This window comes from Lotus japonicus, chromosome 1 (assembly GCF_012489685.1).
Source record: "Lotus japonicus ecotype B-129 chromosome 1, LjGifu_v1.2".
In the NCBI taxonomy this organism is placed as follows: Eukaryota; Viridiplantae; Streptophyta; class Magnoliopsida; order Fabales; family Fabaceae; genus Lotus; species Lotus japonicus.
The window spans coordinates 124,288,465-124,314,018 of record NC_080041.1 but is presented as its reverse complement, the minus strand read 5'-3'; the positions used below and the strand labels follow the sequence as shown (position 1 = coordinate 124,314,018).

The 25,554-nt window shown below is 35.7% G+C and overlaps 5 protein-coding genes across 6 annotated transcripts; 2 read left to right on the top strand and 3 right to left on the bottom strand.

Annotated features, from left to right (window-relative positions):
- Positions 1–392: 392 nt before the first annotated feature.
- LOC130730206 (iron-sulfur assembly protein IscA-like 1, mitochondrial) lies at positions 393–3,619 on the bottom strand. 2 transcript variants are annotated; one of them, XM_057582153.1, is made up of 3 exons: positions 3,377–3,611; positions 2,940–3,057; positions 393–822 (listed from the first exon to the last, which is right to left on the bottom strand). In XM_057582153.1, the coding sequence occupies exons 1-3, from the start codon at positions 3,564–3,566 to the stop codon at positions 726–728; spliced, it is 405 nt and encodes a 134-aa protein (XP_057438136.1). In that variant the 5' UTR covers positions 3,567–3,611; the 3' UTR covers positions 393–725. The 2 variants fall into 2 exon arrangements, with proteins under 2 accessions (XP_057438136.1, XP_057438137.1); XM_057582154.1 differs by lacking the exon at positions 393–822 and adding an exon at positions 829–1,249 and having other exon boundaries at positions 3,377–3,619.
- A 1,278-nt stretch (positions 3,620–4,897) lies between these two features.
- Positions 4,898–11,314, top strand: LOC130730205 (cell division protein FtsZ homolog 2-1, chloroplastic). Its single transcript, XM_057582152.1, has 8 exons — positions 4,898–5,080; positions 5,289–6,055; positions 7,770–8,069; positions 8,401–8,491; positions 9,029–9,153; positions 9,730–9,822; positions 10,530–10,595; positions 10,858–11,314. Exons 2-8 carry the CDS (start codon positions 5,387–5,389, stop codon positions 10,984–10,986), a joined length of 1,473 nt encoding a protein of 490 aa, XP_057438135.1. The 5' UTR covers positions 4,898–5,080; positions 5,289–5,386; the 3' UTR covers positions 10,987–11,314.
- A 1,520-nt stretch (positions 11,315–12,834) lies between these two features.
- Positions 12,835–16,735, top strand: LOC130730203 (protein BIC1-like). Its single transcript, XM_057582150.1, has 2 exons — positions 12,835–13,621; positions 15,792–16,735. The coding sequence occupies exons 1-2, from the start codon at positions 13,158–13,160 to the stop codon at positions 15,895–15,897; spliced, it is 570 nt and encodes a 189-aa protein (XP_057438133.1). The 5' UTR covers positions 12,835–13,157; the 3' UTR covers positions 15,898–16,735.
- LOC130730202 (protein CIA1) lies at positions 14,715–20,453 on the bottom strand. Its single transcript, XM_057582149.1, has 10 exons — positions 20,035–20,453; positions 19,759–19,905; positions 19,430–19,648; positions 19,233–19,297; positions 18,969–19,034; positions 18,813–18,878; positions 17,397–17,459; positions 16,783–16,852; positions 15,530–15,613; positions 14,715–15,055 (listed from the first exon to the last, which is right to left on the bottom strand). Exons 1-10 carry the CDS (start codon positions 20,215–20,217, stop codon positions 14,987–14,989), a joined length of 1,032 nt encoding a protein of 343 aa, XP_057438132.1. The 5' UTR covers positions 20,218–20,453; the 3' UTR covers positions 14,715–14,986.
- Positions 20,454–21,416: 963 nt separating this feature from the next.
- LOC130730204 (iron-sulfur assembly protein IscA-like 2, mitochondrial) lies at positions 21,417–25,223 on the bottom strand. The gene is made up of 4 exons (XM_057582151.1): positions 24,976–25,223; positions 24,529–24,659; positions 24,323–24,431; positions 21,417–21,686 (listed from the first exon to the last, which is right to left on the bottom strand). Exons 1-4 carry the CDS (start codon positions 25,153–25,155, stop codon positions 21,621–21,623), a joined length of 486 nt encoding a protein of 161 aa, XP_057438134.1. The 5' UTR covers positions 25,156–25,223; the 3' UTR covers positions 21,417–21,620.
- Between the last annotated feature and the right edge of the window lie 331 nt (positions 25,224–25,554).

Sequence of the window (25,554 nt, the reverse complement as noted above, 5' to 3'; positions counted from 1 at the left end):
GATGGATTCCCCATGTTTGCATTTACCTTATAATGTTTGGACTGTTTCATACTTGTTTACGCAATGTAATCAATTTCTTTTGAAAGCAAAAGCCCTGTGATTAAATAATATAAACAATTATATTCTTCTCAAGTACCTTAATCGATATATTAGACTGAAAACACCCCTTACACATTAAAGAAAGCCCACAAATGTACAGACATACAAGACCTTTGTTTAGTTAAATCATCAGCACATAAATTTTTCTATCTAGAAATATGGAAACAGACATGAAACTAAAATCGAGGAATTATAGTGATGAAAGAATCATATAGTACAAAATCTGCGAAACCATGATCTTAGAATAGGCAGAGAGTTATAGAGAAAAGTTTCACTAGCACTGAATCCACCCATTTATATTGAACTTCAGATTTTATTTCCATGATTTGTTAACCTACAAATTTCACAATAGTAATAAGAATGACAAATGATATGATAATACAAATTACAATTTGTTTACACAAGCCTAATTAGCATCAGATTAGAAAACTCTCCATATAATGAATCCATGTCCCTGTTCAGACCCTTTTCTATGAGCACCAAAAGCTCTCATTTGCCTGAAGCTTGCAAGGCAGAATATAGAAATCCATAAGCTGCGCTCGTATGTTCAATGTTCATTAATTAACTATTAAAGAACGACTTCGTCGGTGTTATCAACACCAAGCTGAGTGGCTATTTTAATCATTTCACTGCTTAGAAGCTCCACTACTGGGTGTTGTCATGAAAGATTCACCACAACCACACTGACCTTTAGAGTTTGGATTGACAAAAATAAACTCAGATCTGAAAGGAAAAGGAAAATCAATGTAGTCGTTGACTCAAAACTCAAAAGTACTGAAAAGAAAGAAGCAGTTTGCTTATAAAAAAATAAAAAAGGAAAGGAGAAAACAGTTGAACCAAGCAACAGAAACAAGCACAACATAAAACTAAACAAATTTCAATGGCGCATTTCATCAAAATCGTCCTTCAGTGATGTAGATTACCAGCATAAACTTGAGATAGGAGAATCTCTGATTTTGAAAACTAAGCATGACATGTAAGCAACACAAACACATACTACATTCACCAAATTCTTCCTTTGATAATGGATCCTATCAAGATATCTGGGATTGGGAATATATCCAACTACCCCAAACGTACAAATCTCTGTAGATTCAGGGTGGGGGCAAATAGTTTCTGTCACAAGCGGATCAACACCAAAATGCGGAACCTGCAAGCATTAAGTTAACCAGGCAGGGTAACATTCTGATGTACCCCCTAAATTTCACAGGAGATATGACGAAAATTTTATGATAGCAATAGATTCTAGTATATTATGTATTTATGTTTCAAAATCAAATCTATGTGTATGCAGAAATTATATTTATGGGATCGTGTTTAAATACAATTCTTTACAAAGAATGTTTAAATTATAAGAACTAGAAAAGGCTTATGATAGGGAGTAGGAATCAGAACTCCCCCTCTCCACCCACATGTGGCAGCTATTCATGTTGTTACAGCGATTCCACTCCCTTCTGACACTATTCCTTTGGCATTTACCAGCACTTTCCCATTTTCTCCAAACCATCTCTTGCATCTCCCTCTCAAACAAACACACAGCTCACTGTTCTTTAACCCACCTTTCTTTCTCTAGCATAAGCATGTGCTACAAGTCTATCATATAGATTTTGGCTTATTCGTGTTAACAAATTATTTTAGAAAGATAATTAAATGGTGTATTAAAATACATAATAATATGATGGGTATTATGAGCAGATTTCATATGATGTAAATTATAGACTTAACATGTTTTGAGCTTTGTATATATTTACACTCATGAGTTGCAAGTCTTGCCCGACTAATTCTACGTGTCTCTAGCCCTGTAAGTTGCTGACTCGGAGCGTCATTAATCTATTTTCTTAAGTTATGTATTTTACAGATAGCATGTGTTCTAAACCACACTCTTAACTGTTTGCTTATGTTAAGAGTTCTATAAATTGGCTTAAAATTCTTAAAGGTGCAGATTTCTTAAGGTCATCTCAATCAATTAAATTGGGGTGAAATTGTCATTCTTGTTTGTTTATTAATCACAGACAAGCAGAATTGCACGGAGAAAAAAGCAACATATCAGAAATCTAAGTTCTGTTCATACACACATACATACGTACACTAGTTTCTGTTTTCTTTGGGACAGACACAATATCTTATGTAAACACCACAGATTCAATTTATGGGAAAATGGCTCCTAATTGGTGGGTGTATTAGAACTAGTGAAATCAAAATCATCATCTGCCCACATCTTAATCGACAGACTAAGCAGCAGGTAGGGGTCTAGCACAGAGTTCCAAAAAGGCACAGAACTTCTTCATCAGTAGATTTTTAATAGAGAAAACAAAGCACCCCATTCAAGGTTCAAAAAAGCCTAATTTTCTGAAATCACAACTTCAAACATGGATTTCAAAGGTATCAAATAAAAAAATGATACTTCATGATCATCAACATGTCTCAAATTTGGAAAAAAAAAATGCCATGAAAATAGTTCTACCCTCGCATAATATGGATTCCAAACATTCATGAGATCAATATAAATAAGTCGAATTACTTATCCCACAATCAACTAGTTACTATATCTCCAAGGCCTGTGAGAGATGTTCCTATAGAAACACTCTTGTTACTATTTCAATTCCTATTGCCCAAAAAATAGATCCCGCTCTAGTAGCTCCAAACATTCAAAAGCAACCATTAGGATGGCTATAATTAAACAATTTCATGAGGAAGGAAAACTAATGATTTCCGTTGGTTTAGTTGTAGCAGTTTTGAGACTGTAATCTTAAGCTGTCTGATTCCCAGTATTTCCTCACACAACTTTCAAAAACAATGGAATATACAAACAAAAAATGCAAGTTGAACATTTCAGGTACCTCAGTTTGTCATCTACAAAATCCATTTTAGTTCCAATGACATGCATCAAAGCCTTTGGATCAATCAATATCTTAACACCTTTATCTTCAACCAACTCATCAAATTTCCCTTTTTCATCTGTCAAAGCAGCAACAAGGTTAAGTTCAAAAAGTCACAATGCATCCATTTCCAGCAAAACCAGAATTGAAAGGAAAAACCAGTACATAAAATAATAAAATCCCAACAGGCTTAAAACCAATTCATCTAAATAGAACAACAAAACCATACTTCACAATTCACATCACCAATTCATCCAGTTTCAAAATAAAAACACAACAAATCATCATTTTCCAGATTCCATTGCAAATCACTGAATCAAGAAGATATAAACAAGAATACAATCGGCGTCGAAAAACTGTGTGATAGAGAAGAAATGAAACTATTAAGGGTTTGTGACCTGCGTAATTGAGGGTGTAGGATAAGCCGTTGCAACCGCGAGCCTTGACACCGAGCTTCAAGAAGGACCTCTGGCGCTTCTCTAGCAACTGCCGTATTCGCGACGCGGCGGTGTCGGTTAACGTGACGGCTTGGCGTCGCGCCGCCGTGCCTATCTTCTCCGCTGCCATGGCCATCGCCTTTGAAGCCATTGATTCTGCGTTTACTATGCGAATTGCTTGGAATTTTTATTATTTTTTTAAGATGAACCGTCTTTGCACCGTGAGGGTAGTTCCGTCATTTTAAGATGTATTCTCTGTGCGCGTGGTCACCACGTTGTCGACTTGTGGCAACTGAACCGCGCGTAGAATGTTCCGGAAATGCATATGTGGCCTGGTCAGAACGGCCTTTGAGCCCACCATGACCTTCGAAAAGGGGATTGGGCTCGCATCTTTGGGCCGTATTTCATGAAGTTGGGTTTGTTGGAAAAAAGAATTAAGTATGAAGTGGTTATTTAATGGACATCATCTTATTCTTTCATTTATGAATCACGTTTTTTATAACTAACATTTAATATAAGTTATTTGACAAAATATTTTTCATGTGCTAAACCTAATTTATAGAGAGTACCTTTTAACTCATAGACCATATTTTTTTATCAACAAACAAGAAAAAATCCGGTTACATAGGAAATAAACAAAACTAAACTAAAACATCCTGACAAAGGATGAGAACAATATGAGAAGGAGGAAGCCGCCAAATCTTCAAACCTCTGCCACCCCGCACCATGATCCTTGCCAAAGCATTCGCCACCATATTACGCTCCCGAGGTGTGTGTCTTAGTAACTCTTGCAATTTTGAGCCAACAATTCACAAATGGAGAAGCTCCTCCTTGAGCTAATAGTTCTCCACATTTATTTCTGAACTAAGAACCTCCATTGCGTGCAAGCAGTCCACGTAACAATCAAATTGTCAAAACCCCATGTCCCATGCCAGCGTAAGCCCCATCGCCAAGGCTTGAAGCTCCGCCTGAATGCTACTCCGGGGCCAAGCGTCGCTGAGGAACCACCTAGCCAACGTCCATGCCCGTCACAAATTACACCGCCACCCCTATTTGAGTGCGCTCCCGTTGTCAACTTCCATCAGTATGCATCGTGACACAATAAAAACATTATTTTATATACAAATGATCTCTTACTCTATTATTACTGTGATAATAATATCTACGTATTGTCACGACATGCTAGCTTGGTTAGTAAAGATGAATCAATTCTCCTCGCATTGTGTGTTTGATTTTTACTACCAATGTAAGAGTTGTATTAACGGATTAAGGTCTCGGAGGGTTCATGATGGCGGAGCAAATCAACCCAAATTTTGATTAAAATAATAATATTCATGAAAAAAGAAAAAGAAAAAGAAAAGAGGATGATGATAAGAGAATCTCCGGCCGTCGAATTAAGGGTTTGAAAATTCCTAAGCTGCCCTCATGTTTGTGTCTGTACATGTTTTTGGAAGTGACACTCACCACCATCGGACCCAAACAAAAACACACCTCGCCGACCGAACCATTTTCTTTCATTAATTTCTCACTTCATTATCAACAAAAATTCTGGACAGCTAATAAGCGAAAGGGAAAGAAAGAAAAGTGCTTCTTTTCTCTCTGAAACAAACAGCACTTAGTTAACCCCTCTTCACCACTCAAATGCTCTTCTCCTCACTCTCTCAGGTACTCTCTCTCTCTCCCTCTCTAGATTTGCAGTTTTCACCTTTATTCTCTACCAATTCCACATTTCCTGCATATCATTCACTCTTAAGTCTTACCATTAATTGTTAGTAGTACCCCTAGGAGTCTCAGCATAGTGTATGTAGTTCCTTCTTTATTTCGTTCTGGCCCTAACATTTCACCTTTTTTTTTTGTTTAATTTCATGGACAGGTTCTATAAGAAACAATTCTGGGCTAATTGCAATTTTCCCATATTAAATTTCTGTTAATTTCTTTAGCTTCTATCTATTGAAACGCTAATTAGAACTCATGAGTTTGGATAGCGTGAGAATGGCAACGTGTTTTGCACCTTCCAATGCTAGAAATTCAGCTGGGGTTTTGGCTGTTGTTGGAGGGAGAACACTGCTTGAGAGTCACAATAGTAGACCCTGCTTCTTGAAAATGCAGGAGAACAAGTGGGGGGTTTTTGGTGGCGGCAGGAAGTGTGGTTTGTTTCAAGTGAAGTGCTCTGGCTCGGCGAATTCCCACAGCAGCATCAACCACTATCATAGCAAAGAGAAAGACCCTTTTCTGGACCTGCACCCTGAGGTTTCACTGCTGAGAGGAGACGGAAGCCCCAGGCCGAGAAAGGATGCGTCGGCTGGTGGAAATGTGGCTGAGAGCTTAGACGATGTGGTTACTCCAAATAATTATAATGAGGCGAAGATTAAAGTCATTGGTGTGGGTGGTGGCGGGTCAAATGCAGTCAACCGTATGATTGAGAGCTCCATGAACGGTGTGGAGTTCTGGATTGTTAATACTGATGTTCAAGCCATGAGAATGTCGCCTGTCTTTCCTGATAACCGCTTGCAAATTGGGCAAGAGCTTACGCGGGGTCTTGGCGCCGGTGGTAACCCGGAGATTGGCATGAATGCTGCTAAAGAGAGTAAAGAGTCAATACAGGAGGCAGTTTATGGGGCTGATATGGTCTTTGTTACTGTATGTTCAACCACTTTTCTTCAATTATAGCTTCTGCTATAGCTGCATTACTGTTTTGCATTATGAATTTCATTTTTAGTACATTCCTACACTTCTAAACACTACAACTAGTAGATATGATTTATATGCTCCATTACAATGCCAAAGTGTATGTTTCAAAATCATAACTCAAACTAGGATAGAGTATTATATATGTAAAAGTAAAAGAAAGAATATGGTAAGATATTGTGCGAGGAGAAATAAGCCATTATATTCTACAAAGAGGTCATCAAGGAACTAGAAATACATATGAGGATTTACTCTGGTGTGGCGTGATAAATTTCTATTTTGATTCATTGTGAAGGTTTGCTCTTTACTGCCTGTAACATTTGCTATAGTGGTAACCAAGAGCATGATAGTTATAAATCCTTCATAATTTAGCATACATTGTTTATCTGTCAACTAATGTGTGTCATTCTTTTGGGTTCTTACATTTTTCCAAGTTGTTAAAATTTGAGAGTATATGAATTAACAACTAAAGGCTAGTTATCTTATTCATGTTCAATGCATGCTCTTAAATAATGTTGAACTGTTGGTTCTTTTTTGTAGAGGAGAACATTTATAGGGGTAAAATAGAGGTTTGTACTGCCAAAACAAGAGCATCAACAATATCTGGTTATTTTTCACTCCAGATTTCGCAGATTAAAAGAACCCTGTCTCATCCTTATCACCGAGAAAAATTTTTCAGAACTTATAAAACTCTTCACAATAAATATATACATCTTTGATAGTAATATATCTGCTTACTATACAAAAAAACTTCCCTCTGCATCAACTACCATACAAGATAGCTTCTGGCATCTCCATTTTCATGGTGTAAGCTATTGTTTTATGGTAAAAGGCACTTTGTCATTCTTTCATTTCTTTGTCAACAAAGTATATTTCATGGAAGACTTCTACCCTGAGATTGTCAATCTATCTGAAAATTGCTATGAAGATATATTTTCATGGGTGTCACTTTAAAGTTATAATATAATATATCTAATTTGTTTAAAAAAAAGAAATAAGCATTTACAATGTCAATATTGGATGAGCTGATACTTTTTTGGTGATTAACAGTACTGCTAGTTCTATATGTTATAGTGTAACAGATTTGTAGCCTTTCAAAGGAGGATTCTATCTAAATTTTACCATTAGTGAAGATATATGATGATGGCACAAGTGTAAACATTATTGCTAATATTTGTACTGTTATGATGTTGAAGTTCAAAATATAGCTTACTATAATATATAAAAATGTTGAAACCTGTGTGTGTGTGTGTGTGTGTGTGTGTAGGTTATCATATGAGAATGGTCTTCTTATGTGAGAATGCTAGGAATAAATCATGATCGTCGGATCTATTTATGAACGGTCAAGATTAAAATATTAAGTCATGTGACTTTTAAAAAAGTAAAGTCAAATGACTTTTTAAAGTGGTCACGTGACAATTAAATAACTTCCAATCCTGACCATTCATAATAGAACATATATAATATTCTGGTCTTTATTGTTTTGAGTTTTGTTCATTGATTAATGCATATGTGAAATGAGGAATCTGCTTTTCAATCCACATTTTTTAAACCCTCAGATATGCTGATTTTTCAAATTTTGGAACAGGCACCACTTGTTGTTCTGCTAAATTGTTCAGTATTAGTATATTTTAGTAAAATTGAAATTCTAAATTTATTTGTGCAGGCTGGAATGGGTGGAGGAACTGGGACTGGTGCAGCTCCAGTTATTGCTGGTGTCACAAAATCAATGGGTATACTGACTGTTGGTATTGTCACAACCCCTTTCTCATTTGAAGGACGAAGGAGGGCAGTTCAAGCACAAGAAGGAATTGCAGCCTTACGAGATAATGTTGATACGCTGATAGTAATTCCAAATGACAAGCTGCTGACTGCAGTTTCTCAATCTACCCCTGTAACTGAAGCATTCAATCTGGCTGATGATATTCTTCGACAAGGTGTTCGTGGCATATCTGATATTATTACGGTATGGAATTTATGCTCTATGAAAGCTTAGTCAATTATTTCCTATCAAATTTTGTTTGTAAGAGAGTAAAAGCAAAAGGATGAACAAAGGGGAGCCGTAAGTATGTTGTTTCTTTGTTTTTACAATCCTGTAGTCCTTGCTGGATTCACTTGTGGGTGTTAAGTTGGCTTATGGCTGTACTTTTTGTTATCAATTTTGGATAGATGTAGATAAAAGTACTCTGGCCATCCCACTAAAAAAATGTCCTGATAATACGCTCGCTATGGTTTAAAGCTGATGTTCTCTATCTTTAAAATTATTATTGCTCATAAATTCTGTTAATTGATTGCAGATACCGGGGTTGGTGAATGTAGATTTTGCCGATGTTCGAGCTATAATGGCCAATGCAGGTTCTTCGCTTATGGGGATAGGAACTGCAACTGGTATGTATGGAAACTGCATACATGACCAGCTGTTCCTGAATCAAATCTTCTATCTGAAACCTCTGCTTTGCTTACTGAAATTGTATAATGTGTTTAGAGTAGTATCATACTCAAACTATATATGTAGAAGGACAGTCATATATATTAGCTTACCATATGTGGTGCATAGCTACAAGGGAAGGATTATACAACCAAAGCTGTTTTAGAGGCATAGTTGCCTCATTGCCTTCAAACTATTCCATGTACATCCCTAATCCAAACCAAACAATTTGAAGGTTACAGAATTAACTCTCATGAGCCGTACAACATGTCAGAAGTTTGAAAATTTTGGAGAAGCACACACATTGATGCTGAGTGTGCTTTAATGGTCCTCAGCAATAAAATTTTACCTCTGGACCCCACTCTATGTACTGTTAGTTATCCTTTGATTGGCATACTTCTCTTTTAGGGTAGGGGGGATTAATAACCATATTCCGTTCCTGGTTATATTTCAGATTTATCACTGAAATTATCTTATGTATTCTTTTTTAATTGAAGGGAAAACAAGGGCAAGAGATGCTGCATTAAATGCTATACAGTCACCTTTACTAGATATTGGTATAGAGAGGGCTACTGGAATTGTATGGAACATAACTGGTGGAAGTGATCTGACCTTGTTCGAGGTAGGTAGTTACTCTCTGGCTTTATAGTTTTATCTTTGTTAAATATTTGTTTCATCTGTGCATATACTGTATCTCTCTCCTCCCATTCCTTTTTTTTGTATATTCTTTCTTTTGGAATTTGGATCATCTAAGGAGTAAGGACTAGCTATGAGCAACACTCACTGAATTAAGATACATTATTTTCTGTTGCAGCCATGTACCAAATACCATTGGAATAGTTTCTTACATAGTTGACAAGATTTAGTTGCATCAGTTTTCCATAAACCTGAAGATAATTAGGCGAGTGTAAATAATCTGAGGTTTATAAAATTATTTGTAAAAAGTTTTCCACCTTGTCCAGCAATCCGGTTAGCAGTTAATATAATTTTGTTGTCTTATTTATAAACTTGGTTTTTGAAGCAAGCGAATGGCACCATGTCCGTGCTGTGCGCTAAGAAATAAAATGAATTAGCTTTCTATGTTCTTAAGTCTTGGTGACTATTGACTTCGTGATCTGCTATCTGATAAATCCATCTTGCTTGTTCTTTCTAAGATGGTTCTTTAGTATGCCATGGCTTTAAATATTATCTTTTACAGGTAAATGCTGCAGCAGAAGTTATATATGACCTTGTGGACCCCACTGCTAATTTAATATTTGGAGCAGTAATAGATCCATCACTCAGTGGTCAAGTAAGTTAAACTATATAAACCCTTAAATATTATTACATGAATTTCTTCATGTCTCGCTGGCCAACATTCTTCCAGAACACAAGTGAGAACAATTATCAAGTAATCAATTGAAATAATGTTGTACTAACATGTTGTGTAACACAACTTGTGAGCAATAGTCAGAGAAAAGAACCAAAGATAATAATTGGTTAATCAAGTTTAGACCCCATAACTAGCATGTTTTTGAATAAATGAATATGAATAGTGACTAAAACCTTATCTTTCTTTCTAGGAAGCCCAGATGCTTCAAAATAGTTGTCTATCTATGTTGGTCACTTGACCACGTTATACACCTAAATTTTCCTTTTTTATTTTTAAATTTTTATACCAATGCAACTGGAAACACTAATAATTAAATAAATAATACAATTTTATTACATCTACAATAACTAATGCTAACTTTTAAAACATTGTATCTCTCATTTAAGTTGTGTTTTTTTGTTAACTTTATATATTTTTCCATAGTTGTGTCTTGTCTTGCACTTTTTAAAATTGCCAAGTCTATGTTTCTATATCGTATTGTATGGCATGTCCATGCTTCCTCGGTTTTCTGTGTTGTGGCATTTGGATTTCAATGCTCTTTAAACTAACATTTCTCCAAGTTAGTTTAATAATTTGTGTATATGGCATGATTGGCATGGTGAACCATGTCATTTGGCTTCATATAGGTAAGCATCACATTAATCGCCACTGGATTCAAGCGTCAAGAGGAAAGTGAAGGGAGACCCGTACAGGTATATAGCTCAATCCAGATCAAGATCCTCTCATGTTGAAACTTAACATGACATTGTCATGTTGAAATTTAGTGTCCCTCTCTCTCTCTCTTCAAATGTACAATATCGGCAGACCCTTTGAATATTTATGAAGAGAGGCACAATGTTTCACATGATAATGTCATATGACATTAGGGGATACTGATATGGCTTAATCCCTTTATTTTCCCTCCTTCCGTCTTGGATGCCATACCCATAATTGTGGTTTTTGTGCAAAATGCAGGCCAGTCAACTCACACAGGGAGATACCATTGGTATCAATCGGAGACCTTCCCCATTCACTGACGGCAGTTTGGTTGAGATCCCTGAATTCTTAAGGAAGAAAGGACGATCCCGCTATCCAAGAGTTTAATATTGATCCCTTGCATTTCTTTACCACTGGATCAATTTTTAGGGATACAAATAAAATCGGTCTAGGTATTAGATCTCCTTTTTGCCCATTGTTAGCAGTTTTAGGTATGTATTCTCGTCCATACAGTTTGTTCATGAAAGCTAAGTACTTTCCAAACTTCTGCTTTTAAGTTGAGGCTTGTTGGCATATTTGAACATTTAGGCATTAGCTTATATTTTTGTACAGAGAATATATGAGTTATGGTCAGGGCTTGTGATTCATGTTTGACATTTTTTTACCAATCACTTGAAGATTAATCATTATGAGAACCGCTAACCGAGTTAGCTAAGCTGCAGTTTTTAAAGTAAATAAGAAATCTGTGTGGTTCCAAAGGCAAAATAAGTAAACTAAGAGTGTTTCAACATTTTCTCAAGCCTTCAGAATGAGTCTCTGCAGCAGAATTTTACATTTTCGCTGATGATAATATACTAATGAATAATGGCATTTAACTTCTCCTTCTCTGCTTTTGGCCTTATCTTTCGCGCTTACATTCCCAGAGTTGTGGACTTTCAATTAAGATTCTGATGATACTAAGTTATTTGAGTATGGTTTGTTTATGTTTTCACTTTTCAGTCTATATAATTTTACTTTATTTTCATTTTCCTTAGATAGGGGTGACAAAATGAGTTTGACCCATTGGCCTAACCTATTCAACGAGATAGAGAAAATGAAAAGGAAAACAATATTTATCACATCTACTCGTTTACAGTAATATGTGTGAAAATATTTAAATTAAAATGAATTTTTCTAATTTCCAATTCAAATAAAACTATTTTCTTTTTCTTCCCCCTTGTCGTTTATAGTAAAGAGCTCGTTTCTTTTTTTGTGACTCAAGTTGGGATATTATATTTGCAGCTTGCTTGCCACATATATATATATATATATTTGCAACTTGCTTATTAATGGACAAAACTATATCTACTTTAGTTGTGCCTGAGATTTGAGAATAATGCTATTTTGATATTTGTGGAAAAGTCATAATAAAAAACAAAAATAAAGTTTGTCATTTTTAAATTTAGTGTCATCAAAATATGATAAATGCCAATTACCTATTATAAATTCAATAACTAATTTTTCATTTTAAAAAGTTTAAAAAACTAATTTAAATAAAACTAAAATATTTTCAATATATTTTTATTTAGTTCAAATAGGTCTCATTAAAATTCACTTCAGATGTAAACATGTGTTGAGCTCGCCCTACATTCCAATCCTTTCATAATCTAATAATCTTATACAATACATCAATAAAAAGATAAATGTATCTTATCTAATTAGAATAAAGTATAAACAATTATGTTAATAAGCTACTGATGAGTGATTGATTTCAGTGATATTCTTCTTAATAAGTGTCTCAGTTTCGAATTTTGTATTAAAAAATTAGTCCCACAAAGATGTGAAGGTTCAGTTTGTGAATAAGAATATTTCCCATTAAAAATACATGTACAAAATAAATAAAAGAACTATACCAAAAAAATCGTCTAATTTTTATTTCCTAGGGAAAATAAGAAAGGAAGCTAGTAGTTTAATGACCACACAAAAGTAGTTTAAAGATCTTTTTGGACATCTCAAAAGAGTGTGTGCCTCATAAAATAGCATAGCACAACACAAAAGTATTTATATTTCCTGATTCCTTTTATGCATTTTATATTCTTTGATTTTGAAATGATAATAATAGCATAATCGAAATTTATTTTTCAAAAAATATCATATCCAACCTCATTGGTTGCAAGCCAAGAATCAAATAGACATGGAGATCAACATCAACCTCACAATCCTCCAAATCAAAAAATCAATCTGAGGAATACCATTGGCTTCTTCACTCACCCCCTCTCTCTTTTCCCACAAAGTAAGTCTTTTTCTTTTGGTTTCATTTTGGCATTTTTCAGTGCTCAGTAAGTGGCAACTAGAACTAGGCCACACATATCAAAATCCCACCCCAAACAAGACACGTACGTTTGTCACATACCATACAGAAACAACTCTTGTGGACTACGTGTAACCAAATTTCCCACCCATTGTTTCCCATTTCCTTTATTCATTGCCCACACAACAGAAAATCTGCTCCTCTCACACACATCAAGGAGGTACACACAGCACACAGAAAAACAAATATCACTTTGCTCTGTTTCTGCATGACAGAACAACACAACCACCCTTTCATCATGGCTCACCAATCCTCTTCTACTGAATCTGATAACCAGGTTCCTCCTTACCCATTTGAATTTGACTTGAAAAGTAGCCCCCAATCATCTAAAGATTCCATGTTGCAGCAAGAACAAGAAACCCCATTCAACCTGAAAGGTGTTACACAAAGCCCCTCTGCTTCAAAGACCCTTGTCTGCAACAAGGAGGAAACAGAGTTACAGGAGCTTCTAGCAGAGGATAGTGGACGTGAGAAGCTGAAGAGGCATAGAGTTGAAGTGGCTGGAAGGGTTTGGATTCCAGACATGTGGGGTCAGGAGGATCTGTTGAAGGATTGGATAGATTGTTCTGCATTTGATGCTCCTTTGGTTCCAAGCAAGATCACCATGGCACGTGAGGCTTTGGTTGGAGAGGGTAGAAGAGCCAATGCTGCTGGTCTAAGGATAGAGAACAGGTGTTAGAATTTTTTTCTTTTTTTTTTGTTTTTGTTTCTGTAATTCAGTTTAACCACAACCATCTATTGATGATGGAGGGTTTTATTAATCCTGATCTTCATAGATATTATATACATATATATAATCCTTTCGTTTCTTCTTTTCGAATTTGATTTTGATGATTGTTGATGGTGTGATGCATTTGAAAACTTAAAACCATTTTGTTTGGGAACTAGATATATGCAAATTACGTTATTTTATATATGTGTATTCATTCATTGACTACTTTCAGCTCATGAAACTTTCAGCCTCTTGAAAAAACAGTTCTCATATGTTGTTTCAAGCAAAACAGAATAATATAGTCCAAATAAACTTTGACGATAGGCAAGAGGATAGCAAATTAGTCTCTAATGGTACATGTATTTTTATTCTTGAATTTTATGTAATTATCTATTCTGACCGGCAGCATGGTACATTTCAAAAAACAACAATATAAAAATAGAAAACCTAATCTGAGTGCATTTGTTTAACAAGATTCGCCAGAATTCCAACTAAAAGTTGATCAAATTAAATTAAAAGTCAAGTGCCCAGAAGTCATTCCCATTTTAACCATAATCTATCGTAACTTAAAAATGCTCAATATTATCAATTATGATGCTCATTTTTTATATTTTAGTCCTCAATGTGCAGTGAAGTATATATTGCCATTTACAAAAGGCTTACCAGGGTATACCAATGATGTGTACTGGTAGCAATATATGGAAAAAGGGCTATAAGCCTTTGCCATTGCATGCTTTATTTGAGGAATACTTGCTCAAACCAACCATCTCCTGGCCTTGCAAACCCATCAGAAAATTATGGGCACAGGATTTCTCAATTCAATCCCCTGTTGCTTTAGTTAGGAAACCCTGTTCTGACAGTAGGCTGAAACACACTCATTAACGAGTATCCTTCCTTTTCATTGCATTGATCTATCAACATTTATAGTACGTATCAACTTCGTTTTTATTAGAATGAATTCTAAAACCCAAAAGCACTCACAAGCTTTTCTCTTTGAATTAATTCTAACTTCAGAATTAATTGTATAAGGATTTCCAAAATGCATAGGGCTCATTGAAATAAGCACACTTACTATACTAATTCACTATAGGGTAAGTGATTATTTAGCAATTCCGAGCAAAAATGCAAGTTAAGTTTACAGTAACTATAATTTACAGCCTTACTCAAAAAAAAATATCCAATATCTGCTTTAAATTATTAATACATATATTAAAGAGAAAACAAAAGGCACTATGAGGATGCTGCACATCTATTTGTTTCCACTCTTTAGCTCTACCAGTATAAATTTCTACTACTGATACAGCAAATAAGCAAAATTAGCATCATCATTGGGATACCAGCTCCCACACCTTGATTGTCCCATCATCGCTGGCAGAGGCTAGTAGTGGTTTCTCCTATTTAGAATGCAACAGTAGGCCAAAACTGTTGATTAATACAGAGAAAGCAAAAAACAATTGCAGAGAAAGACAAAGCAAAAAGAGTACTGGCTTCTCTAAATGTACAAAGTCCTTATAAGCTATTAAACAGTATGTAATTCGCAGATGTCTAACATAATCGTAACTACTAATCTTATGTTTACTATACCATTGTGATAACTTATTCTGTTCTTTGAGGAGCAAACTCTTTGTAAAAGTAAGGTTAACACTTCATTAGTAATAGAAAGCGTACTAATTACAACTAGTTTAATACATCAAGTACAAGTTATTAAAGTAAAATTTTAAGAGGCCACTCTTCAGAATCAGACACAATCAACTAAGATTATCTGATATTAGCAGTGAAATCCACCATCCCACCCATTTCATCTTTGCGCAAAGAGATATTCACTTCATCATCATATGCTTAATGAAAGTAGTGTCTGAGAATCTTACCCCAGGGCTCCACTGCACAGAATTTATATCCATGTCATGGGCCTTCTCCTTTTTCAGCAGCAACGTGTACAGAGGACCTCCGACCTATGTTACAAGCACATAGTAAACTTTGGTCAAACTAAACTAGGGTTATTGATAAAGTGAGATGCACATCTATAGTCTACAAAGATACAAACTCAATTACTTCAAGCAGACTTTTATACATTTTCGTCACTATTTTCCTACACAATTGCACATTCTTATCTATGTTTGAATTTTTCAGGGACTTGGATTTCAATGTACATATGGATTTATCCCTTAATAACAACTGCACCAATGTTGAGGTTCAAAACATCCACATGTTTTCAGACGCCAAGAAGAGCACCTAAGTAAAAAAGATCCAATGCAAATGAAATTGAGAATGGGGATTATTATGTTAAGAAAAACATTGGAAACCAGCTAATGCAGCTCACCAGTTACCTTCAAGGCAACTATGCAAGAACACCATGCTAATCTCTTCAAGACAAAACATAGTTCAAATAAAAAATCTTGATGCAGATAAATGTAGTTGCAAATACAGTTAACACAGTACAACTGTTTGGCTGAATCATTCTCTGCACTTAAGTTGTAAATAAACATTTATCATTGATTTGTCAAGTCCTCGCCTCCTCGGCTACTCTTGTCCTTGTAATTGCAAGTACAAAGAAATTCCAAGTTTATTCATATGCACAAATAGTCAATAGAACCATGCAGTGTCCATGATTAAAGTGATTGATTTTGCACCAGGGCAACAATACTTGTAATGGACATACGAAGAATCCAATGCTTTCTTTTCTGAGAATTCTTCATGCACTTTAGACTAAAATGTATGAGGATAAAATATGAACATGCTCCTTGTGGCATCCCGAGGGAGTGACATTCACATGTCATACTAAAATAATGACAACTGTTCACCCCACCGGCATTCAAAAGAACAGGCTTGGGATGAGGGGCCAACAGCTTATGAATATTCACGCTAACATTCTCAACTGTAGTTTTTAAAGTATTCAATTGATAGACTTCTAGTACCCATCACAAATAGTCTGATTTACAAGTAATTACAGTATCACACAATAGTAGAGAGTAGAGACAACATACTGACAGGTGAAATCTATCTATTATGCAATAGGAACACAAATCACGTTCATAATTGCTATATATAAGAAGGCATTTGAAACTTCTCTTTGTCAGTGGATAAATGCAGTAAAATATATAATGCTAAAAAATAGGCATACCTGACTTTCATTGTCATCCCCAAAAAGCTGTATAGTGTCATCAGCAGCTCCACTGGCAAAGATACCTTCTCTGTCATACAAGCACAAAATGTGGGATTCAAAAATATTAAATGTCTGTAAGCCAAAATTGATCTTCATGACAGACGTGAAATGCACGGGCCACTACATTTTTCCTGCTTTCATTCAAAAATAGCAGGGGGGGAAAGGGAGTAGTAGTTATTTTATTTTTTGAAGTCAGGGAGAAGTAGTTATTGAATCTGCATAATGTTGTGATAATGACATTTACATTCTTAGAAACTTCTATATGACCCAAAGAATGGAAGAGGGTAATTCATCTGAAATGTAGAAAACATTGTCAGCATTAATTCCAAATATGGATATTGGTTGATAAACAATATAGCTCACTTTTTTTCCATTATCACTATATCTTAATTAAATTCACATGCTTAATGGCAAGAATGGCCATAGATGCAAATGATGACAGTTGACTTCTTAAAGCCATACGTATGAAATTGTCATTACTAAATGGCGAGCTGGTTAATTCTTCAAACCACATTTTTAAATGAATGTCAGGTGAGCTGCAAATTTTATTTAGTTAACCAAGATGCAACTACCTTGACCAATGAATTGAGAAAATCGTCCGATCATGATATCCTGAAAGAGTGCAAAGATGTCTCCTGAGAAGCCCAAAAAGAAACAAGAAACAACTTTACGATGTCTGAAAGGAAAGGATTAATATGCCAACGCTATTAAATGATCTGCCCCTCATTTGTACAAGAGCTATAGTAAATAAAAGAATATAAACTATACAAGTGCTATACTATATAAAAGATTATAAACTGTCTAATTGATTTTAAAATCTTTGAGAGAAACAAACAATAGTGTTTCAATCTGATAAGTACCAGCACTAATAAAGAAAGAAAGAACTGCTTACTGAAGAAAACTGTTAAATCTCCTGGATATTTGATAGGTACAGTCAGTTAGTAGAATTAGTTATAGTTAATTAGTTAGTTAGTTAACAGAATAATAGTTAGCGAGTAAGGCATGTTGCCCATAAATAGGAAGAGGTTGAGAGGCAGGGCGGGTGTAGTCATTTGAGATAGTTCAGAGCCTTTGGACATTGGAAGGCTTGTCAGATCTTCAAAGTTCTGCTATTTGTTATATAATCGAGGGGAATTTGACTATTTTCAGCAATAAAGACTCCAGTTTCTATCAATATTCAAGATATCCAGGTCTCTCCCAAGTACCAAATTATGATGCATCCTCTAGATGATCGTACTCTCTATCAAAATTATCTGAAAAGAAAAGACTTAATACACTAACCCTATGAAAGGATCTACACTCATTTGTATAAGTGCTATATAAATAAAAGATTATAAACTAATTGGTTTTAAAATCTTTGATAGAAACAAAAAAGTTTTTCAATCCATTCCAAAATGTATGAAAAAATAGCAGAAATACAGTTGAATCATGGCTTGAAAGCCACAATTAAATCAAAATATCAAATGCCATCAATGGATCCTTTATCTTTATCAGAATCAGATAATTCAACATATTTCAGTTGAAAATAAGGTGACTAGGGAAATGTGATACAACTTATGAAGCACAAACACTTCTTCTTAAGGTGTTGGATTGTCAGACGCTTCCCCGGAACCGACACCCGATGATACACGTCAGTTATCCTATTGAAAATTTGATTTTTATTAGATGCCTAGCCAACACCTTAACTCCTTAAGGACACTGATTAAACACGTCTCAACTTTAGACGCTTAGCCGAAACTCAAATAAGGCATGACACTTGATAATGACACAACTCAAACTAAGAAATTTCATTTTATTTTTAAATAACTTACAAAAAGATTTAAAATATGAAAAATGTTACAATACGTTGCCATTGCACTTCATTTGGAAATGTCTTAAGCATTACAACATGTCAAATTTATGAAATGTTAATTACATACTCAGTATTGTATCCTAGATGACAAAAACTAAGGAAAGATAAAAGTAGGAAAAAATCCAATGGTACTTACCAAGGTGCAAATCCACTACTAGATTGTACGTTTTCTGTTTCCCATACCTTCACGGTAAGATCATCACTGCCATAAGGAGGTTAGAGTCAAATACCACAGAAGTTCAAGAAAATGACAAATAATCGCAGGTACAAACAAGAGAAATACTTCACATACCTACAGGTAACCATTTTGTCTCCACTAGCATTGAAGGAGAGGGCCCAAACAGTAGAAGTATGACCACTGACAATTAACACAAATATACATGAACATATGCACATTTAATATTGGTTTAAAAAATTGGTAGTCCTACATGAACCATGTAAAAGATACATGCAAAATGCGCTCTGCATAAAATACAGAAAAACAACCATGTCTAAAAGAGAAGAATACAAAGAAGCTGTAATATGAGAGGAGATGGAAGCAGTCATAAAGCAGTACTTATTAGGTTGACCGAGAGTTTGAACACACTGCCAATCGTCACTGTCACCTTCATCTGCCCAAACCTGGTGAAAATTGATTGCATTATAATGTTATCACACTGTTCAATCCCATTCATTGACATAAGCAGCAGACATGACACTAAAGTAACAAAAATAAAATGAAGACAATGGAGCCATTTTTAGCATTTGCATTACCTTAATACTATTATCATAGCTACATGAAATTAAGATATCCTCCGTGGGGTGCCACTTGACCATTTTAACATCCTGGGTATGTCCTTGCAGCACGGACACACACTCAAACTCGTTGACCGGCTGCATTTCCCATATCCAGACAGATTTATCCCTACTACAAGTTGCAAGCAAGGTTCCAGATGCATTCCAAGATACACTCTTCACTTCATTTTCATGACCCTATCCACACAATTACATGTATCTCAAAGTAAGACAAGAAAAGAACAATGATAAAAGAATAAACACATCCAAATTATCAAAGAATATGATGTGACACAGCAGCAGCACACCTCCAAAGTAGCAACACACTCAAAATCACCCCCAACATTTTCCCATATGGCAGTGGTGGCATCAAAGCTTGCAGTGGCTAACAGTTTCCCAGAAGGTGACCAAGCACAAGATCGAACGGTTCGAGTGTGTGTTTCGTCCAAAACCGCCTGCACATCAATGCCAAACTCTGATATCATAATTAAGAATAAAACTATGCAACTTCGATTACGATATACACAAAAAAAATTTCAAAGCACTTAGTTGATGAGAGTGATTATAAGGAGTGAGGAAGAGACCTTGCAGGCCCAGAGGCCAGAGGAGAGGTCTTGTTCCCAGATTCGGACAGTTTTGTCGCCGCTGCAAGAAGCGAAGACGAGAGGAGTACCAGCATGACCAGTTGCCGGGTTCCAATCCAAGCTCCAAACCCTGTCGTTGTGACCTTCCAGCCTCTGAACCTCCTTCAACTCCAACCTCTCCATCGCAAACCAATCTTACTCTGGCCGCTTAGTAGACAGAAACTCACTTGACCTCGAGCCACCACTCCCACCGGCCACACACAGTACCTTTAAAGGCTCACGGCGGTGAGTGGAGTAGAGGAGTGGGTTGACGACGATGGGGGCGCGGCGCTGCTTCTTCTAATTGGGAGAAAGTGATGTTGGGGAAGAAGAAAGGGGCAAGAACTCAAAGTATGCGATCTCTCCGTCTTGTGGGCACATGTGAACAACCACGTGGCTTTTCATTTCAATTTTTTTTTTGGGTGACTTGCCGGTCCAACCGAGCCTAGCCAAGTCACTGGTTTTATGCTTAAACCGGCCCAGTCATACCAGTTCTATTGCATGGCCGATCGGATGAGTGATTTAGATCGTTCAAGTCTCAAGTTTCCGGTCGAACGGGTGAATCTGGTCGGTTTGAGTTGAATTTAATAACAGTGGTAGTAAGTACTAGTTGAAATGAGCTATTTAATTTGGGCCATAAGCACAATAATGAGTATTTTTAGAACAAGTATGCATAATGGCGATAGCATCAACTTAATCTGATTTCACTATCACATTTATGAATTTTTTTACTAAGGCAAGATGAGGGCCCGCCGAGGTGGTCCACATTTCTGCATCCACGATTGAACAAGAGACTATATTCTTATGATTCATTTGGTACGATGTATTAGATTTAAAACTTGGCTCGGATTAACCGATTTGATCGGTTGAACCAAAACTCGACGAGTCACCACTTGGACAAAGTGGAAGACATGTAAGAAGTGGGACAATGCAGTAACTACCAAGTCACATGGTTGTGATGTTCACTAAGTCCTGGAGTTAGACCTGAAATATAATGATGCAAAAAGAACATGTCATTTTTCTAATTTTAATTTAATCAAATGATTTAAAAAAATTCTTGTTCGTGTGGATGAAAATTAAAAGCTTATTGTAGAGGTACACACATGTTGGTTTGAATCGATTCAGACTAAAGTAGAATATGAACCAATAAAAAATGCTCGGGTTTGTTTGGCCTGGATTTCACATTCTTTACCTTCAAACCAATGATTTTCCGGAACTTTACTTGGTAGAATTTTTTTATGGCAACTGCACATTTTAAAGAAGCTGCACACTTTTGGTTAAGAGGATGTATCAACCCAAGTCATTGTCCATGTATGGCATTACACAAGAAACTTGCTGTCTAGTTCGATGTAAATATCACTTCAAGCTTCATTTCATATTATCAGAACAGGCTAGATAAAAATGCCTGACAATTTATTAAATACAAGTGAATATTACATTGATATCATTATACAAGCAATATATTTCATCTTCAGTTCAATCAATCGTTTGTTAAGGTACAAAAATCATGTTTCCTAACAGAATCTAGTTCCACTGCATAAAAGAAATTACTGTTTCACCATGAAGGAACTTTTACAACTGCAACCACCAACTGCGCTAGGGTTTTCAGTCACCTGCAAATGAAACCAGAAACTGTAAAATTGTCCTTGGTTAAATGTCTCAAGAATGCTATTAAAACTAATAAAGATTAGTTTTGGCCACACAGCCCTGTTTTCCATACACTCTCACATGCTCATTTCAATTCCATACTCTCACACGCCCATTTCAATTCCATACACTCTACAGTCTCACATGCAACCTAAGGATTTGGTTTAAAAAGCACACACGGTTTAAGGGTCTGACTGCGAGACAGTCCCCTTTTCTATTACAGAAATAATGCCATGAAACATATAAGACAAAACATGAATTTGAAATTATGTAGAAATAAGTCTTTTATTTTTTAGGCTAATTGGAGCACAGCAAGGTATGACTAACTGCAATTACAAAGTACATACAATAGCAAAATCAAAGCGAGAAATATCATGCTTTATTATTAAGTGAAATCTCATGCAATAAAAGAAATATCAAAGAATGTGCTGCTTTCATTTGTTAACCAAAGATAATGGAATGATGCATTTTGAAATTGGAAGTTTCTATGATTCTCTACATATTTTAGAAGCACATCATGCTCCAAGTTTTTTACAAATTACAAAAGTGGCAGTTTTAGGAGCACATCATGTAGCCTTGGTTTATGGTTAGTGGATTAGTGCTATAGTTTCTCTTCCTGGGCATCATTTTGCCATGAACAACTTTATTCTAATGCCAGGCTACATTTTCCATGCACATCTCCAGTGGCAGCTCCAGCTTTGTTTGAACTCTCGATGGAGGTGTGCCTTGAAAACATGACTGGAGTTGGAAGAGAACCATCCCAAGCAAAAGCTCAGTCAGAAGAGAAACTGCAACATCCACATAACAAGACAATGCAACATGCTGGTCTATAATACACCAAATAGCTTACAGCATAGTATGCTGATATGTTCCTAAAATGTGTAGAACAGTGGAGCACTATAACGTTTTTCTATGAAAAGACTAAAAGCATCTAAAGATATTGCTTGGATGGTCGCAAAATGAGAATCTATTTGGAGAACTAGGAGCAGGATTTCCATGGAAAATATACATGAAAAGGTGACACACATTTCTTTTTTATTTTATTTGAATTTATGAAACTTAAAAAAATGGAACAGGGCTTTATTGACATTGGATTCCAATCTGAACCTGAATAAAGATTTTATACTAACTTAACTAGTAAAACTTAACAAGGAGCAGCTCTCATAATAGCTCAAATAGTTAAGTAACTAGAACAATTTAATATCTAACATGAACTCTCACTCATACAAAAGTCTTTTGTGCTTGAAGCATGAACACATGAGCGTGCTTCCTCTATCTTGTGCTAAAACTCGACTTTTATATTTCAGCAAAGAAGGCAAGGATCAAACTCTTTATTACTAGATCATAGAGACTTTAATTGACTCTTCTGAAAGCTTATGCTGATAGATAATTGTTGATAGATAATGGCTCATAAATGGATAATCAGATAGAAGTTCTCAAATTATCCATAATATAACTGGATAACAGGATGTGAATTCTTATTATAGTTCACAGAAAACTATATGGTATGTAGATCTCAGAAACTTTCTTCCATGATTTTACCCAGTGTTGTCAATCTCGGATAGCAGTGCATAGCGGCCGACCAAAAAAATGCTATTGTGGTATAGCTCATAGCGGCATGACCGCTATGCTGAATATTTTGTTTAGTTTATATAATAAAACTATATATATATCAATGATAAAAAATTGTCAAAAAACATGGCACTCATAATTAACATTAAGCAAAACATACTAGTACCAACAAAAGTCAAGGAAACCAAGAGGTTTATGTCTCTCCTAAACTAAACTGCCTAAAAACATTAAAGTTCTATATCACTTCCTGGATCCTCCTCAAAGTAGACCATTTTCATTATGTTTCCTAAGTGGAAACCCTGAAATACCTCCTCAATATGCCCTAGCATGAACTTTTTGAGGGTTGTTTATAGGTTTTTATCAATCCCACAAAATAGCACCGCTACGGATACTATTTCATTGGCTTTAGCGGCTGTAACAGCCGCTACACTGAACTGCACCACTATGCAACAACTAGGAGCGGCCAAGGGCCGCTACGGCGCTATGGCACCTCTATTTGACAACCCTGATTTTATCATAATCTAATTATAATGCAGTTTCACAATGTCATAGCTATGAAGTGCCAAGGCAAGCATGTGAAAGACAGTTACAAATGAGTCCGGATCCCATGAGACCAAGTCCAAGTGTCAATACGAACATATTTGTGCATTCAATAACCTTTTAAAAATGGTGAATTTTATCAATCCAAATTGATTATGAAATTCTCATCAAGTAGATCAAGCCTACAAAATTTCATATAATTCAAAAACTAATTAATAGATCACCACATCACTTCATTTTAACACATAATGCACTAGTATCTACTATTAAATAACATACCTAAAAGTATCTAAATTATCTGAAATGCTGTAAACATAATTATCAAAATAATATATAATATTTATTAAAAGATGGGATTAACTGATTTGGCACTCTAGAAAAAGTTATTAAATGTGTAAGTATGCTAATATTGACATAAGTGTCAATGGATCCTGACAAGTTTCAAATAAACACTGGTTTTATCAGAAATGCTTCTTGCTACTTAACTTACCACAAAAGCTGAACGAATTAGTTCCTCAACATAATCAACAGTCGCGCCTTTCACAAAATCATATGATATATTGTCAACAACCAGCTTAATTCCTTCCCTCTCAAAAACTCTGCCAATAATATGTTAAGCAAAATAAGTTCAAATTTATAAAATACAAGGGTTTAGCCTGTTCAGGCCCAATACACAGATGGCAGCTTAATAAATACCTATCATCTGAGTTGATTCTGTCATCCAGATCAAAAGCATACTGAAATCCAGAACATCCACCAGTTTCTACACTCAATCGAAGCGTTTTTGGGGCAGTTGCTGATTCACTGGCTTCCAATTCCTTCATTCTCTGTTCCATATTCAACAAGTTACAGAAATGGATTGGAATTGATTACAAGTAATATTACATAGCTCCTAAGCTATACATATGTAACGTAACCACAACCATTGGGGAGAAGGTGCATCAATCAAAACAAATGTGAATTTCATGAATCTTCAAAATTAGTGCATTATAACAAACATCTTGTGTGCCTCTACGTGTATAATCCGTGAAAAACCCTTTGAATGATTCGAAAAACTGCTCTTAGATCACAAAATTATCGACTCACACAGAAAACACGAAGAATCAGATAAAAAGGAGATGCTATAGAGCGCAACGAGCATACCCGAAGGCAATTTTCGGTCATGTGAACAGGCTCCACGTGGGAAGAAGAAGAAGAGGAAGTGGTTGCATCGTGAAGAACAGAAGAAGAAGAAGAAGAAGAGAAGCTTGTAAGCTTCTGGTTCTGTCGAAATCGAGCTGCCAACGACGGAGCCAGGCGTCGAAACAGTGACGACGTCTGCATCTCTCTTTCTCTCTCTAAACCACCATTGATGGCTTCTCAGTTTCTTTCTCTGCGATTGCGTATTCCTCACAGGGACCTAAACTGAAATTTCAGCCTATCTCACAGCTCAGAATCAGCCACCTCATCAAACTAAAATGAACGGTTCAGAATTGACCATGTTGTCCAAATACTCCATTTCCCTGAAAAGTAATTTTTTTTATTTAACATCCTCCCAAAATTACATGTTTTGTTTTTAGTCCTTTCCGACACATTTTCCATCCAACCTAAACGAAATAAACACAATTAATGCAAGAGTATAAATGAATAAACACAATAACCATTTAACTCATATCACATGTAATTCCGCTTAGGTTGGATGGAAAATGTGACGAAAAGACTAAAAACAAAATGCGTAATTTT